The sequence below is a fragment of the Ipomoea nil genome, unplaced genomic scaffold (genome assembly GCF_001879475.1).
Source record: "Ipomoea nil cultivar Tokyo-kokei standard unplaced genomic scaffold, Asagao_1.1 scaffold3238, whole genome shotgun sequence".
Classification (NCBI taxonomy): Eukaryota; Viridiplantae; Streptophyta; class Magnoliopsida; order Solanales; family Convolvulaceae; genus Ipomoea; species Ipomoea nil.
In genome coordinates, this window is record NW_017619666.1 from 684,333 (window position 1) to 702,304 (window position 17,972).

Sequence of the window (17,972 nt, forward strand, 5' to 3'; positions counted from 1 at the left end):
CAGACCAACTACGTTTAGCGTGCCTATAACAGTGACTTGTCCTTTTATACCGTCGCCAAAGGTAACTTCACCTTTGCTTGTATTTACGTTACTCAGAAATTTAGCATTTCCTGTCATGTGACGTGAATACCCGCTATCGAAGTACCATTTTTCTTCTCGACCTGTACTTTTAGAGTGGAAAGATACGAATGAGATATAACCTGTCTTTTTAACCCAGATTTGTCTTGTAAAGGGTTGGATGTTCTTGTGTTTGAACTTCTCGATTCTTTGATCCTTGTAGAAGAAGTAGCATTCAGGTCTGGTATGACCCCGTAACCTGCAATAATGACATACCGGGTTATAGGATTTATAATATGGCTTGAGTGATCTTACTGTACCACCGCGATGTGTCGCTGTGCTAGATTCTGGAATATCTCCTTGACCAGGGCCTGACGCTTTGACAAACACTGTTTTATCCTTTGAGCTGTTTCCTGTGAAACCTATACCAAATTTTGCAGAAGTCTTTCTTCCAGACTCAAGGATTTCGTCAAGTGTAGACGTGGTATCCATCATTTGGATTTGGCATTTGTAGGTGTTCAGCTCCTGCTTCAGAGTCTGTACCTCTTGTTTCAGTTTTTCTTCTCAGGCCAATGCTTCTTTAAGAAGCAGATCCCTATCCGCTATTTGAGTTTGATACACTTTCTTTGCAGTTGTTACAAACCCAATTTCACTAGTTAATCTACGATTTTCTTTCCTTAGTGCTGCCCATTTGGGATACAACTTATTAAACTCAATTTCAAAAGATGATTCGCTTGACTCTAAATCTTCTACAAAGATATACTCGCCTCCCTCTGAGTCAGCAACATCTTCGTGACACAGTCCAGCAGCCATATGTGCAGTAAAGGCAACAAAATTACCAGAAATTTCGTCTGGATCAGATCCTCCTGTTTCACCGTCCGAGCCATCATCACTCCAAGTAACTGCTGACATGGATTTCTTGCGTCGAAGATAGGTAGGGCACTCTGCTTGTACATGTCCGAAGCCTCACATTCATAGCATCTGATCCCTTTACTATTAGGTTTCTCTTTGGACTGTCCTGGACGTGAACCAAAAGGCTTGAAGGTTAATGATCCTGATTTAGAACTCGTTTTAGGTGACGCTCCCTTTTGCATATTCTTGTTTCGTGAACCTTTTGATACCTGTTTCAAAATTTTAGAAAAATGTTTAGTAAGAAATACAACTGGATCATCACCTATTTCATCTAAGTCAGGTATACAATTGTTTTCTTCAACGGTAAATGCTACTGTTTTTTGTTTTTTCGCGTGATCTGTTAAGATTTCCATCTCATAAGTTCTTAAATTCCCCATTAGTTGTGCTATGGTCTTTTTCTCCCAGTTGTCATGTTCCTGGATCGCTGTAACTTTCATCCGGAACCGAGGTGGTAGCGATCGTAGAATTTTTTTCACCAACTTTTCTTGAGTGAACGGTTCTCCGAGGACCATAGCTCGATTTGCTAGCTCTTGCACACGAGTGTGAAAGGTCACGATGGTTTCATCTTCATTCATCCGGAGCTCCTCAAAGTCTGACTGTACCAGTTGCAGTTACGATTGTTTTACCGACGTTGTGCCTTCATAGGTAGCCTCTAGTGCTTCCCATGCGCCTTTAGCTGAATCATGGCCTGCAACAATAGGAAATTGACTTTCATGAATTAGCCCATAAATAATATCTAGTGCCTTATCATTGTGTCCAGCACTTGTTTTCTCAGCTTGGGTCCATTCATTTTCAGGTTTCGTCACTCGAGTTTCATACTCACTGGTACTGGCTTTGGTTGGATGTTCCCAGCCTGTTACAATGATACACCATACTGCTTCACTTTGTGCTTTGAGATGAGTACGCGTGCGCACCTTCCAATATGCATAGTTGTCACCGACTAACTGGGGAAGAGCTTTAGTGTGCTCCATTCTGTAACACTCAATAACCCGTGAGATTGAACAATTTAACAAAATAAAAAATAATAATAATAGCCGCTGAAGAATTGAGATCAAGGGGCACGGAGTAGCCAGATCGACAGACTAATAACTTAAGTCTGGTGGCTCTGATACCAATTGAAAAAACCCGTGTATCTTGAAATCAATTTAACACTAAGGATTCTACTTGATTTTATATTACGAGTCAATTTTGTTGTTTAATTAAATCAATTTAATCAACGTATAAATAACGAAATTGAAAGCATAAATAAAATAAAGACACAGTAGAATTTTTACGCAGTTCGGAGCTCCTTCTCCTACGTCTGCGGGGCAACCCACGTCTGTCCAATCCACTAGATGTTCACCACAGAGTATTACAAGAGGTAACTACAAATGGCTCACAGCCTTTACCACTACAACTCTTCTAAAACACCTATTCAGGACTGAACCGTGCATGCCATAACCATCTTTGGTGTAGCGCTTCAGCTGTCACAGGTACTGACTTGTAGTACAGAATTAAATCACAAATATAACATAATCAATATTAAAGCAGTAATATAGGAAGCTTGCGTATGTGTTCAGAATTTCAAAATTGGCAACTTCCTCTTTCGTTTTCCCTTCCTTATATACTGTACGTAATTTCCATTTCACCAAGCATTGATTGTAGCTTTCATATGTGGCTTGAATTCTTCTCAACCATATCTTCTTTAACTTGAGATCTTCAGACTTGCTCTTTGTCTAACTTATTAACAATAAATCTCCACCAAACATTTTAGCTTGGTCCAAAATACTAATTACAACTCATACTAATTAACATTACATATTAATAAAATAAACTAATAAATTAGCCAATCTAATGTGTACTATTTTGTACACTTACAGTATTTTAAATATTTGGTAGTAGCATTAAATTGAAATAATTACTAATATTGATGTTTGAATATGTATGACCCTAGAAATAAATGCTTTAAAAATACAAAAACAAAAAATCAAGGCAATGTAGTGACCTCTTCCATGTGGGAGGTCATGAGATCGAACGTCGGTGGAGGCGTTCTTGACTCTGTGTGCTTCATTAGGTTGAGAAAGTATGTTTGAACCGTTATTACAATGTAATAGAGTCAGTAACATTCAAAAAAAAAAAATCAACGCAATTTATCCTAATATAATAATATCCAAAGCACCAATATGAACAAAAATTAAATAAATAAATAAAAATTTAAAAGCACTAATACAAACTTAAAAATTAGATTAACAATAAGATAGAATTATACTAATTTTTAATTAGGAAATGATGTTTTGAATTGTAGGGGCAATCAAATTTCATAGTTGTGTGTTAAAAAGTTGTCAACCAAACACTAACTAGGAATTTGATTCTCATTTTGTTTGTCTTGTTTAGCTAATGAAACTTAATTGAAGTTACTTTTAATTCAATTTTTCATAATATTAAGTTTAGTATTAGTATATAAAATTTATATATAAACTACATTAAAAGTACTATTAAACACAAAAAAAAATTTAAAAATAATTAAAATTACTAAAGAAAATAAGCAATACAGAAAGAGTTTATTTAATCAATGAATAGTAAACAAAACTTGCAAAATGGGACAAAGGAAGTACTTCTCTTTATTTTTTATTTATGCAGTTTTTTTTCTAACAATATGAGAATATTTGGTTGGATAGAAAACTTTTTCCTTCATAAGAAAAATTAAATTTTCTTCCGTTTGGTTCATGAAAAAACTTTCTCTGAAAATTGTTGTTCTCTAGAATGGGCTAAAAGTTTTCCGCTCCCCTTTAGTATTTTGTTTTGCCTAGAAATTAGTATGACAAATTTGTCCTCTAGAATTTTCTAAAAGGGTCAAATAAGCCCTCAAACTTTAACTATAAAATCAATTAAGCCCCTAAACATTATAAAGTTGCAATTAGACACATAAACATGTCATTTTGATGCATTAAAGCCCAGCAACCAGTTAATGACATGTTATTGTAGGTTACAAAAGTTCCGGTGACCTTCAAACCCACTCCGGCGATATTCCAATTAACTCCGGTGAATTTCCGATCAACTTCACCACATTTTGAAAAAAAAAAAAAAAAAAAAAAAAAAAAGCACTAAAAAAAGTGACCCCTTAAGCCGCTTTTCAAGTTGGCGATCGACAATTAGGAAACCACCGTCCGGGAATTCAAGCCCAATAACCAGTGAATCATGGTGAGTTTCCGCCACCCTTTCCTCCATTTTGTTTCTCCGCCGTTTGGTGGTCCGTTTTGATTGAGTCTGTTTTGTGGGTTTAGGGAGTTGGAGGGCCGGACGAGGGCGACAACCGGTGGTTGCCATGGCTGAAGCTAGCCTCTGCTGCGAGAGTGCTTCTTCGTTCAATGCAAACTCCATGCCGATTCCCACAAGAGCGAATGCAACATGTATTGCCTTGACTGCACCAATTTCACCATCTGGTCCATCTGTTTAGCCAATCACAAAGACCACCGCGCCAATCAGGTACTTTTTCCGTCAAAGATTTCGTCTTTTTTCCTCCAATTTGCGGCGTTGACCTGGTTTTGGCAATCGGTTCAGATACAGAGGTCTTCCTACCATTATCAACAACGATAAAGTTGTGTTCTTGAATGAACGGCCGCAACCCAGGTCGGGAAAGGGCATCACCAATACATGTGAGGTCTGTGAGTTGATCGGAAATTTGCCCTGGGTCACTTTTTTGATTATTATTTAAAAAAAAAAAAATTGGTGGAGTTGATCGGAAATTCACTGGAGTTAATTGGAATGTGGCTGGAGTGAGTTTGAAGGTAGCCGGAATTGTTGTGACCTGCAATAACAGGTCATTAAGTGGCAATCATTATGCCATGGAACCGTGTTCACAATCCATGGTGAACACGGTCCCAACGGTAACGGCACCGTTATATTTTTTTTTTTCCAGCGCGACTTTTCTTCTTTCACTTTCACATTTCGCGGTTTCACTTCCTCTTCACGCAAGCTTCTTGAACACTCATAAATTATGAATGTGGAGGCATAGATTTATGAATGTGCAGTTATGAAATTATGAATATTCTTTTATGAGATTATAAATTTTCTGTTATGAAATTATGAATTTTCTATTATTAGATTATGAATTTTCTATTATGAGATTATGAATTTACAGAAAATTCATAATTACATAAGTGTAAATTCATAATCTCATAACAGAAAATTCATAATTTAATAAATGTAAATTCATAATTTTATAACAGAAAATTCATAATTTAATAAATGTAAATTCATAATCTGAACATAAAAGGCAAAACGCCGTTAACAGCAAATTAACTAATTTTTTTCCCCGTAAAAACGATGCCGTTTGGGCCCATGTTCACCATTCATGGTGAACACGTTTCCAGGGCATAATTTGCCATTAAGTGGTTGTTGGGCTTCAATGCATCAAAATGACATGTTTATGGGTTTAATTGCTACTTTGTAATGTTTAGGGGCTTAATTGACTTTATAGGTAAAGTTTAAGAGCTTATTTGACCATTTTCCCTCATCATCATCATCATCATCATCAATCATCATCATCATCATCATCATCATCAATCATCATCATCCATCATCATCATCATCATCATCATCATCATCATCAATCATCATCATCATCATCATCATCATCATCAATCATCATCATCATCATCAATCATCATCATCATCATCATCATCATATCATCATCATCATCATCATATCATCATCATCATCATCATCATCATCATCATCAATCATCATCATCATCATCATCATCATCATCATCATCATCATCATCATCATCATCATCATCATCATCATCATCATCATCATCATCATCATCATCATCATCATCATCATCATCATCATCATCATCATCATCATCATCATCATCATCATCATCATCATCATCATCATCATCATCATCATCATCATCATCATCATCATCATCATCATCATCATCATCATCATCATCATCATCATCATCATCATCATCATCATCATCATCATCATCATCATCATCATCATCATTATTATTATTATTATTTTTATTGTTATTATTGTTGTTGTTGTTGTTGTTGTTGTTGTTGTTGTTGTTGTTGTTGTGTTGTTGTGTATTTTGTCTTTATACTCATTACCCAACCAAACAATAAATCAATATTCTCAGTAATTTCTTTTCCACCAACCAAAAAATGTAATTAATCCTCCTGTTATTTCTTTTTCATAGAACTTCAATTTCATTCCTCCTCAAATATTTTTTGCGAACCAAATAGATCGTATGTATTTTACAACTAAATTGTATAAATTTTTAATAAATTGTATTCTAAAAATAACTTTTTACAGAAAAATTGTAATAATAAGTATTTTACAACTAAATTTTATAACAAAATTCATCAATATTACATCTCGATTAATGATTATGATCATTTTATAATATAAAAAATATAAATATATATTAACTTAATTTGTAATGTTATATATATATATATATATATATATATATATATATATATATATATATATATATATATATATATATAACACTTGATTAGGTTCGCGAGTTGTTTGAAATAAGTATTTGATTGAGTGTTCAAATTTAACTTGACTCATTACTTTAACTTCACTCATTACTTGAACTATTAGATCTCAACTATATAATTAAATTTAACTCAAAAATTTATCCAATCAAGTTTGAATAATTTGAGCCCAATGCACCCTATCAATTCATATATCGTATTGATGGGGAAATGAATTATTTTTATTTTTTAAAGGCAGCTAGGGGTAAGTTCAAACAAAGCATAATAGTTCCAAGAGACAGACAAACAGTGACTCCCAACAACATGACAAAGGGTCCCCAACCCTCTGTTAAGATGGAACTGAACTCTACATGCTTATCCCCTTCTCTACTATGTTTTGTTTGTTTTTACTTTTTCTTTTTTCCTGATTTTCATATGTTTTTCCATCTTCATTTCATGGTTCATAAGTTATCAATGCTTTGTTATACTGGATATTATTTGATGGTTATATCATTTTTAGATAGTAAATTTAATTTCCAAGCTTAATATATTTGAGCCTTAGCCGGATATTATCATATATTGCAAGAACTTGACTAATAGAGAGTAAGATGTGCCGGTGACACATTCTCCAATAAAATAAATGTTATCAAAATCAAAAAGTGTGTAGTAATAAATATGTTTTATGTTTTGTATTTTACAATTCTTCAATTTTTTCCAAAAAAAAAAAAAAAAAAAAAACTAGAGAAATTTTTCAATTAGTAAACATACCCTAAAGTTTTAACTTTTTTTCCCCTTTCATAATGTAATGAAGTGCTTTGTAAATTTTTCTTTTTTAACTTGATTAATGCATAATTATGTATTTTAAAAAACATATTTTTATATGATATTATTTTAGTATTATTTAAATGTATAATTTTGAAATTTGCAGTTTGAAAAGTATATTAATAGCCTATCTCATTTACCCAACCTATCAAAGTGTAAGTTGAGTTTACAAATCTCGAAGCTATTTTAAAAATGGGCCAACCCATTTTTCATTGCCTCGTCATAGGCCAACCTATATGGGGAGGTTAGCTTGTATCGATAGCTTCTACTACTTAAGGATGAGAATATAACTATGATTACATTTCAATTCCTTTATAAAGATAATAAAGGAGAGTTAATTATCGATATGGTCCCTCAACTATGAGGATTTCATCAATCGAGGGCAATCTTGTCTATTCACCTCATTGGCGCCTAATACACTTGTCGGTAACCCCATACAACCGTTCGTTAGTTCACATCCTCCCCCAATTAACACCATAGTCGAACAAAAACCCTAATTTGTACAATTTCTCAAGCTTTTTGACAAAAGGAAGTGAATTAGGCAAAAAATTGGCAACAACTCATGGTGATTCGAATGTCTAGGAGTTCAAACTTTCCAATATATGGTACGCAAAATATGTTTTTACTTTGTTTATCCTAGTTTTGTATCTTCGTGTTTCGAATGTGAGTCTAAGTGTCTATGTGTATCTTTGTGTTTTGTATGTTCAGTTTGTGTCTATGTGTTCAATGTGAGTCTTTTATAGGGTTAAGTAAAGAGGGGGACCACTGTGCATAGGTAAATTCATCGTCTTTGTATAATAGGGTGTCGAGGGCACCAGTAGCATAATTGTTGAGCATTGTATAGTGAACACGAAAGTGTTTTGTGTGTTTGTAAAATAGGGTACCGGGGAGACCACTACTATTCTTTCTGTTTTTTTTTTCTTTTCTTTCTTTTCTTTCTGATGGATGTGTTTTTTGTTTGTTACTTATTTGAATCATTCCGAGGATGGTGATGACAGTAGCATTACACTTAATGTTAGGCATGGTGGGAGGATATTAATGAGTGAACTAGTGACATATGTAGAATGTTGTATAGATCATTTTGACTACATGGATGTTGATGAATGGTGGTTTATGACTCTTCAAGAGAAAGTCATAGAGTTAGGGTATAATAGTAGTGAATGTAAGCTCTATATTGTAGTAGGTGAAGGGTTGATTGAGGTAATTTCAGACAATGAAGCATGTGATTTAATTCATTTTAGTGATAAAGATAGGGAAGTAGATGTGTGGATAAACATTGGAGGCTTAAATCTTGAACAAAGTGATAATGAAGATTTTGATTATGAACATGAAGTGAAAGAAGAATTGCATAGTGTAGGGGTAGGATAAGATGATATTCAGTTTGATAAAGCAATAGATCCAAAGGTGGAATATCATGGGATAGGATCGAGTAACATTTTGTAGGAGGGTGAACCTGGCAGTGATAAAATGAATTTCCAAGTGAGTTTTTCTAATGAAGAGACACCTCATGGTAGTGATGAAGAAGTAGAGGTTGATATATGGCTAAATTTTAAGACTTGTGACATGAACAACCCTCATTTCAGTGTTGGAATGACATTTGGGCAAAAAACTGATTTTAAAGAAGCCATATCAAAGAAGGGAAAAATATAAAGTTTGAAAAGAATGACAAAGTAAGGTGTATTGCCAAGTGTAAACAAATTGGATGTCCATGGTCAATAACCCTAAGATGGATAAAGGATGTGAACTGTTGGAGGGTTACGACATTCACAGATACACATGATTGCCATGTTAGTTTTGGAACTACTATTTTGAGATTCAAAGATCAAATCCAAATACAACTTCTATTTTGAAGATGAGTGAGTATGTATAGTAGAGCTGTCAAAATGGGCCAAGGTTGGCCTGTCTTGGGTTCAACAAGAAACGGGGCACGACCTATTTTTGTTCGGGACGCGATTTTCCCAACCCAATGGGTCAGCCCATCAACCCCCCCCCCCCCCCCCTTTTTAATTTATATTATTAAATTTTTTTAATATTGTATAACATAGGAATCAAACCCCCAACCTTTAAGTTAAAAACTAAAACTATTTCCAACAACGCACATCAAACCTTTTGAACACACACACGAACGAAATTAAATTTAAATTTTTAATATATGATTATAATTTATTTAATTTATATTTAATACTATATAGTTTACATTTAATATGTTTTATTTTGTAATTATAATATTATTAAGTTATAAAGTTTATAAAATATATAGTTTATAATTTTATATCATTTATATAATAAATAAACTTTATATTAATATTTAAATAGTTTCAGTAGTGATGACTATAATGCGGGTAAGTTCTCAACTTTTTTGGATTCTCTCTCTATCCCTGCGTATTAGGGTTCCGTATTTCATCCCTGAGATCTAGGGTTCTGGCTACGTTATTCCAGCGTGTGTTTCTTCTGGTTCGTCTGTTTCTGATGGACGTCCGACAGCTTGTTGAGGGCACGGCTCAAATCACGATTCATGATGAGGAGGTGGGAGTCCAGTTTGACGAGGAGCTCGACGGCGGGGTGGTGCATGGCATCGAACGACACACATGGGCTCTTGTTGGTCAGTTCTTGACTAATCGTAATCTGAAGGTGGAGATAATGAAGAGGGTGATGGCTTCGGCATGGCGACCATTGATGGGTATTGAAATAACGGATGTCCGTCCGGGGCTTTACCTTTTTACGTTTTTTGATGAGGCCGATCGACATCGAGTTTTGGAGGAGGGGCCTTGGGCATTCGAGAACGCGTTGTTTCTTTGTCAACCACTAGAAGAGGATGATGATCCGGCTTCGTTGGTGTTGAGTACAGTTGATTTTTGGGTCCAGGTTTTTGGGCTCCCGACGGGTTATCGGACGGAGAAAGTGTTAGAGAAGGTCGGGGATTATGTTGGTGTGTACTTGCGTATGGATGAGCGGAATTTCACGAGGCTATGGTCGGAGTTTTATAGGGTTCGGGTGCGGGGCTTGATGTTACGAACCCCATTAAGCGTCGCATGAAGATGGTCATGCGTGATGGCTCGACGGCGTGGATTGATTTCAGGTATGAGCGTCTTAATGTTTTCTGTTATTATTGTGGCAAGCTGGGGCATATAGAAAAATTCTGTTTAGAGGCACGTCGGTCGTCATTGACGCTGGAACAGTACATTTATGGTCCGGGGTTGAAGGCGGGGGGAATGGGGGCAGCCAAGGTGTTGGGGGATAAATGGTTTCGGCTTGGTCAGGAGAGGAGGGGGGAGATTGGCTATGGTGGTGTTGTGGTGGGGAGGGGGTAGCAGAGGGGGATTCGGGATGGGGGTGTTGTTGAGGGAGTGGATGGCAGATTAGGGCCGGGGCAGTCGAGGGAAAGGGTCTCGGGTTTGGGGGTAGAGCAGGTTAATGTGGCTGCTGCTGTGGTTGAGGGAGAGGAGAGGGGTTTGAGGGTGGATCCAAAGCGGAGGAGGGGTCCGGAAGGTGAGGTGGTGTGTGAGGTGAGGGCTACGCAGATGGAAACGGAGAATGACGGTTTGGTGGGACCTAGGAACCAGACCCACCGGTCTCAATGAGTACTCTTTTTTGGAACTGCCGTGGCTTGGGCAATCCACGGACAGTTCAGGAGGTGGTGGACTTAGTGTCCAAGAAGAGGCCCGAGTTCGTGTTTTTGATGGAGACTATGGTGGATAGGAGTCATGCAGAGAGGCTACGAGTGAAGTTGGGTTTTGAGCGTTGCTTTGCGGTTGATAATGACGGCCAGAGGGGTGGTTTGTGTTTTCTATGGGCCAGGAATAATGGTGCACGCTTGATTAAATATTCGACTAATCATATTGATCTGGAGATTTCTTTGCCTGATAAGCCGTTGTGGAGGTTGACTTGTTATTATGGATATGCATAGAGGGATAGGAGGATGGCTGCATGGGATTTTCTACGATCTCTCAAGGGGGTTTCTGACCTTCCTTGGGTGGTCTTGGGGGATTTTAATGATTTATTGATGCAGTCGGAGAAGAGGGGGAGGTTGCCACATCCTGTTGGTTTGATTGAGGGGTTTGCTAAAGCTCTGGATGACTGTGGCTTGATGACACTGCCTATGATTGGATACCCTTACACGTGGGAGCGGGGGAAGGGGACTGCACGCTGGGTGGAGGAGCGTTTGGATAGAGTGGTGGCGAATATGGACTGGTTACAGGGCAATGATAGGGCGAGGGTCTTTAATATTTGGACTGACTCGTCAGATCATACGGCGTTGTTTCTGGATTTAGGTGGGGTGGATCATGTGTTGCGGTCCCGGGGTTTCCGGTTTGAGAATGCATGGTTACTGGATGGTGGTTGCAGGGAGGTGGTGGAAAGGGAATGGTCTAATACTCCAGGTTTGGCTTTACAGGCCAGGCTCGGTGTGTGAGGCCGGGGTTTGAGGAGGTGGGGTGGTGATCGCCATCACAAGTATGGGAAACGGGTTGAAGGAATTAAGAAGGAGATGAATATCTTACGGGGTAGACGTGATCCTGTTTCTTTGGCTCGGTTTAGACAGCTTGATGAGCAGTTGAGTGTGGTGCTAGCTCAGGAGGAGGTTTTCTGGAGGCAGCGTACTAAGCAGCACTGGCTTTAGGGAGCTGACAGGAACACTAAATTTTTTCACACGTATGCCACTTACCGGAAGAAGAAGAATGTGATTCAGAGACTGAAGGATGAGGGTGGTGTTTGGAGAGAGGGCAGTGCCTTGGACTCGGTAGTCACAGGCTATTATAAGCAAATTTTCACCTCGGGGGGGAGTCCAGGGGGTTTTAATGTGGATACCTTGCAGTCTTGTGTGACCAGAGAACAGAATGATGATTTGCTGCGTCTTTTTTAGCCGGAGGAGGTGCGAAGTGCTTTATTTTCTATGGGCAAGGACAAATCTCCAGGATCGGATGGCATGAACCCGGGCTTCTACCAGGCCTTCTGGGATGTCATCGGTAAGGATGTTTCTGATTTTGTACTTAAATGTTTATCTGAGAAGTCTTTTCCTTCAAATTTGAATGATGCTAATATTGTATTGATCCCGAAGAAATGCTCTCCTGTTTCTGTGTCTGATTTAAGGCCAATAGCTTTGTGTAATGTGCTGTATAAGATAATGGCAAAAATGATTGCTAATCGTATGAAACCATTGCTTGAGGGTTTGATTTTTGTTTCGCAAAGTGTTTTTTTACCTGGTAGGTTGATCTCAGATAATATACTTATTGCGTCTGAGGTTGGCCATTATTTGAGGAGGAAACAGTTAGGGCAGGTTGGGTGGGCGGCCTTAAAGCTTGATATAGTGAAAGCTTATGACAGGATGGAGTGGCCTTTTGTGCGACATATGTTGACTGGCTTGGGTTTTGATGATAGATGGGTCCAGCTGGTAATGTTGTGTGTGCAGACAGTACGGTACAGGGTTTTGGTCAATGGGAAGCCTACTGAGGAAATAGTGCCCACGAGGGGACTAAGACAGGGAGATCCATTGTCTCCTTACTTGTTTATAATTTGTGCTGCGGGCTTATCACTGTTGTTGCAGGACTCTCAGGCTAAAGGGCTTTTGCATGGTTGTAGAGTGGCTAGGGGGCACCAGTTATCTCGCATCTGTTTTTTGCAGATGATAGCTTACTTTTCTTTAAGGCTAATTTGCAGGAAGCTCTGGAGGTAAAGAAATGTCTGGGGATTTATGAGGCTTTCTCAGGGCAGGCGGTTAACTTTCAGAAGTCAAGCATTACGTTTAGTCGTAATACACAGGTGGAGGTAAGGAACGAGGTGGCGAGTTCATTGGGGGTGGGCCAAGCTGATGATTTTGGGAAATATCTTGGTTTGCCTTCTGTTGTAGGCCGGAATAGGAGTGCAGTATTCGCATATGTTGAGTAGAAGTTGAGACAGAGGTTCGGATCATGGAACAAGAAGTTGCTATCTAAGGTTGGGAAAGAGGTGCTTCTGAAGAGTGTAGCTCAGGCAATGCCTACCTACACGATGAGTATTTATTTACTTCCTATGACTTTGTGTAATGCTCTTGAAAGGTTGATGAACAGGTACTGGTGGGGCCAGAGTGGTTCGCAGGGCAGTATTCACTGGATGTCCTGGGACCGTATGTGCGTGCCTAAGAAGTTTGGAGGTATGGGTTTTAAACGCTTACATCAGTTTAATATTGCTCTGTTAGCCAAGCAGGGATGCGCCTCTTAACCAGTCCGGAGTCCCTAGTGGCTCGTGTATTTAAAGCCAGGTACTATCTGTCATCTTCGTTTTATGAAGCCACAATTGGTGGTAATCCGAGTTATGCGTGGAGGAGTATTTTTGCAGGTCAGACATTACTAAAGTCTGGGTGCAGGCGGAGGATTGGTCATGGAAGGACCACTAGGGTATTAAATCATCCGTGGCTACCTGATCCTATTGATCCCTATGTAGCTTCGACCCACCCGGGTCTGGGGCAAGAGCTTCTCGTTTCAAACTTGGTTGATAATGCCACAAATGGGTGGAATAATGATCTGCTGGATGAGTTGTTTGCCCCGCGAGATGTTATGTTGATTAAGCAGCTCCCTGTTAGTTTGGATTGTAATGATGATTGGTTTTGGGAGAGGGATCTCAGAGGTTGCTACTCGGTTAAAGATGGTTACAGAAGGATGGGAGAGGTAAATGGCCCATGTTTGCCAGTATGGAGAAATTTGTGGAGCTTACAGGTCCCACCTAGATGGAGAATTTTTATGTGTAGAGCTTTGTCTGACATCCTGCCCACTCTTGATAATTTGATTAATAGAAGAATTGAGTTGATTAATGTTTGCCCAGCATGTGGTTTGGAGGAGGAGAATATCATGCATGCCTTATGTTCTTGTTCTTATGCTTCACAAGTGTGGAATTTCTCTCAGTTACTAATCCCTTCTTTTGACGGCAGGAGTTTTAGGCAATGGACAGAGCTTTGGCTTAGAAACTCGATTACTTATAACTCGGAAGCTCAGGGGAGGATATGTGGCTTGTTATACGATATTTGGACTGCCAGGAATGAGGCGGTTTGGGATGGTTATTTGCCTATGCCATGTGTGGTGGTCAGGAGGTTCACAACGAAGTGAATTTCTTGGGCTGCTGCTGATCAGCAATGATGTATTACGCGCGTAGCGCAGGAACCCCCGGGTTTGGCTTCAGTGTTAGATGAAGGTGTGGTTTGTCGTGTAGATGCAGGCTTCAATGGTCCTAATCATAGGCCGGCCTATGGTTTTATAGTGCAGGAGTTGGATGGTGCCTTTGTGGCGGCAGGGAATGGCCCTATTATTTGCCCATATGACCCCCTCTTGGCGGAAGCAATGGCTTTGTGTGAGGCTTTATCATGGCTAAGGGAGAATGGTTACTCGAGGATTTCAGTGTGCTCCGATAGTCTTGTTTTAGTTTCTAGTCTTAAGCATGCAAGTTCGTTTCGTACTTATTTTGGTTATGTTTTGTTAGCTTGTAATCGTTTGTTATCTTCTATGACTAGATCAGTAGTAATTCATGTTCGTAGGGATGATGTACAGGCTTCCCATGTTATGGCTAAGCATGTAACTGCCTCTTTGGCTCGTTGTCTCTGGAGGGATTTTCCTCCTTCTTTTCTTGAGCCTGGAATGGCTAATGCAGTATAAGTTTGTTGGCTTTCAAAAAAAAGTTTCAGTAGTGATAAGTTAAGTGAAAGGTCAAGGGTTCAAGTCTTGTTAGCAACAACATTTTTAAATATTAATACAATACCCAATTAGGCAATTACACAACAAATTTGAGAGTGGTAGGTTGGGGGGTGGGGATGCGGGTTATACGGGTTGTCCTGTGGAACTCACGGGCCAACCTGTATAACTCGTATCCCACACGGTTATATGGGTCAGGTTGGAAATTCTCCAACCCATCCCATCTAAAATGCGGGTTAAACGGGCCCAACCCGTCAGGTTGGGCTCGTTTTGACAGATCTAATGTATAAGAAGGAGGGAATAGAATATTTCTAAGATGGTATATATGACGGGAAACCTGTAAGAATGGTTTCTAACATTGCAGGAAAATTTTAGGGGTTGATGGTTGCCATTTAAGATCCAAGTATGGTGGGTATTTGTTGACAGCAACTGCCATGGATCCCAATGATGGAATTTCCCCAATTGCTTATACACTGGTTGGGGGGTGAAAACAACGAAGCATGGTCATAGTTTTTAGCTTTGCTCAAGCATGATTTAGGAATTGATGTTGCGGCAGAGAATGAATTCACATTTATTTCAGATAAGCAAAAGGGGTTGATTCCTGCATTTAATGTGGTACTACCAAATGTGGTTCATAAATTCTGTGTAAGGCATTTGTATGCAAATCTGAAGGATGCAGGCTTTCATGGCAAAACAATTAAGGACACATTGTGGGTAGTAGCAAGAGCCACCAAAGTGAATTCTTTTAAGGATGCAATGAGGAAGATGAAAGACCTTGATAGCAATGCATTTGATTGGTTGGTAGACAAACACCCATCTGAACGGTCATGCTCACACTTCACATGTTTTGCGCTATGGGATATTTTAGTGAATAATGTGAGTGAGTGCTTCAATGCTATGATAGTTAAGGCTAGGGAATGTCCTTTGATAATGTGCATTGAGATGCTTCGGACAATCTTGATGACAAGATTATTTAAGAATAAACAAGAGGAATTTGAATGGATAGGACCTATTTGTCCCAACATTGTGAAGAAAATTGTAGTAGAAGAGAAATTTGAAGGTGGGTATATACCATTACAATGTGATTTGAATTTGTTTGAAGTGAAGAAATTGCATACTGAGGAGCAACACCATGTAGATTCGGGCAAGAAAACATGTTCATGCAGGAAATGGAATTTGACTAGAATCCCATGTAGACATCCAATATGTGCAATCTGGATGAAGAGACACATTGTCTTGGATTATGTAGATAGTTGCTACACAATTGAGGCATACTTGAAAGTTTATGGATGTTGCATCAAAGAAATGGTTGGTCCAAATGAGTGGCCTCACACTCATAGAGAAGTACCCTTGCCACCTGAATACAAAGCAAAACCTGGCATGCAAAGGAAACTGAGGTTGAGAGGAGCTGATGAAAAAAAAAATCAAATCACAAACGATGGGGTCAATATGTCTAGAAGGCATGTGGTATTACACTGCACTTTATGTAAACAAAGAGGCCACAATAGTAGGAAATGTCCTCTCAAAGCTATGAGTATTACCTCCTTGTTTAATTAGCTACTAGCACATGTTTTTTTACATGTAATTGATTTCATTTATTTTTTTGCAGAGTAACACTCTGCCACAAAGCAGCAGAACAGAAGAAATGGGAACACCTTTAGAGGAAATGGGAACACCTTTTGCTCACATGATTGATGTAAGTACCCTACACTTAAACTATAGTTAACTTATACCTTTGCCACTGCTCACATGACTGACCTATAGTTAACCTCTCAATTGACTCATCTTTTCTATTCATACTTCTTAATAACCTAGGAATTATCTTCTTCGCACATGGACACATTGCAAGATCAAACCATTGATTGAATCCACATCCGACACCATCCTATCAATAGATTCAAGAATTCTCACAAAGGAGGTAAAATTGAAAATTAATTAATACTAATGAAAAACCTATTACCAGGATGCTCACAATTAAGGAAAAATAATTTTTAAAAAATTCAAAAATTCAAGAATGCTCACAAAGAAGGGAATAGCTCCTTACACAAACCCAAAATCTACGACTGGGATTTTCGCTACTCCAAGAGGTTTGAATGCTCCATTCACTGCCACAATTGCATATACGCGTATGGATTGCATCTCTGTAGTGGTACATCTGTCTTGGTGAAGATGATTGAAAAAGATCATAGATCTTGAATGCAAGAGATTCCTAAATGTTCCTACTCAATTTTAACCAAATTATTTATCTAGAACTGTATCAGTGATCGGATCGTTTTTTCGCTTACGGTTCTCTTTTATATAAAGCGTCGTCAAAAGATTTTGGTGTGCGAGGGTCGTGGATAGGAAGGTAGGTAGAATAAAACGGGAAGTGAGAACCACCTCAAGTATCGTATTCAAGGAATGACAACTTGAAAGTTGAGCAAAAGGTACGGTGAGGTTGATTTGGCGTTAAGTGATTCGATTCAAGTAAGGTTGAGTAAAGAGTTGATTGATATGGAACGAAGAATGACGAGCTTTGAAGAAATAGGAAACAAATAAAGGAAAAACGGGTTAGGATTGTGCTCCAATTGCATTGTGTGATTGGTTGCTCCCTAAAATGAGAGGTTGTAGTGATTTGAATGTGAGTTACTAGTCAAGAGGAACGACTTGCTAGTGCGTAGCCAACTCGGTCTATACACCTCCCGCATGAATTCTCATTCTCTACGATGCAATTTGACGAACACCTTGCCTACGTTCATTCCCGGACCATTATCCTCTCGGATCTTAGGACGGGATATGTAGAGGGTTAAAAGGCCTACCTAGATTTAGCAATCTCTTGCCTAAATCTAGGGATCCAACATCAACCAAGGAGTTAGGCCCTACTCCAAGGAAGCTACAAAGATCTCCCTGAACAACAAGACATCCATAACATCAAAAATCAATCACCACAATATGGGAAATCAAAACAAACCCATCAACACAATAGCAATTTTCACAACAATCCCAATCCCTAGAATTTTAGCTTACCATCATTAAGATCAAGATCAAGCAATTGCAAAATAG

At 38.6% G+C, this 17,972-nt stretch overlaps 3 protein-coding genes across 3 annotated transcripts; all 3 read left to right on the forward strand.

The window, feature by feature from the left end:
- The first annotated feature begins 11,194 nt into the window (after positions 1-11,194).
- On the forward strand, positions 11,195-11,686 carry LOC109168968. Its single transcript, XM_019317848.1, has one exon. It carries the CDS (start codon positions 11,195-11,197, stop codon positions 11,684-11,686), a length of 492 nt encoding a protein of 163 aa, XP_019173393.1.
- Positions 11,687-12,166: 480 nt separating this feature from the next.
- On the forward strand, positions 12,167-14,894 carry LOC109168969. The gene is made up of 5 exons (XM_019317850.1): positions 12,167-12,845; positions 12,896-13,137; positions 13,308-13,375; positions 13,448-14,301; positions 14,455-14,894. The coding sequence occupies exons 1-5, from the start codon at positions 12,167-12,169 to the stop codon at positions 14,892-14,894; spliced, it is 2,283 nt and encodes a 760-aa protein (XP_019173395.1).
- Positions 14,895-15,159: 265 nt separating this feature from the next.
- Positions 15,160-16,656, forward strand: LOC109168970. The gene is made up of 4 exons (XM_019317851.1): positions 15,160-15,188; positions 15,295-15,406; positions 15,459-16,397; positions 16,540-16,656. The coding sequence occupies exons 1-4, from the start codon at positions 15,160-15,162 to the stop codon at positions 16,654-16,656; spliced, it is 1,197 nt and encodes a 398-aa protein (XP_019173396.1).
- The last annotated feature ends 1,316 nt before the right edge of the window (positions 16,657-17,972 follow it).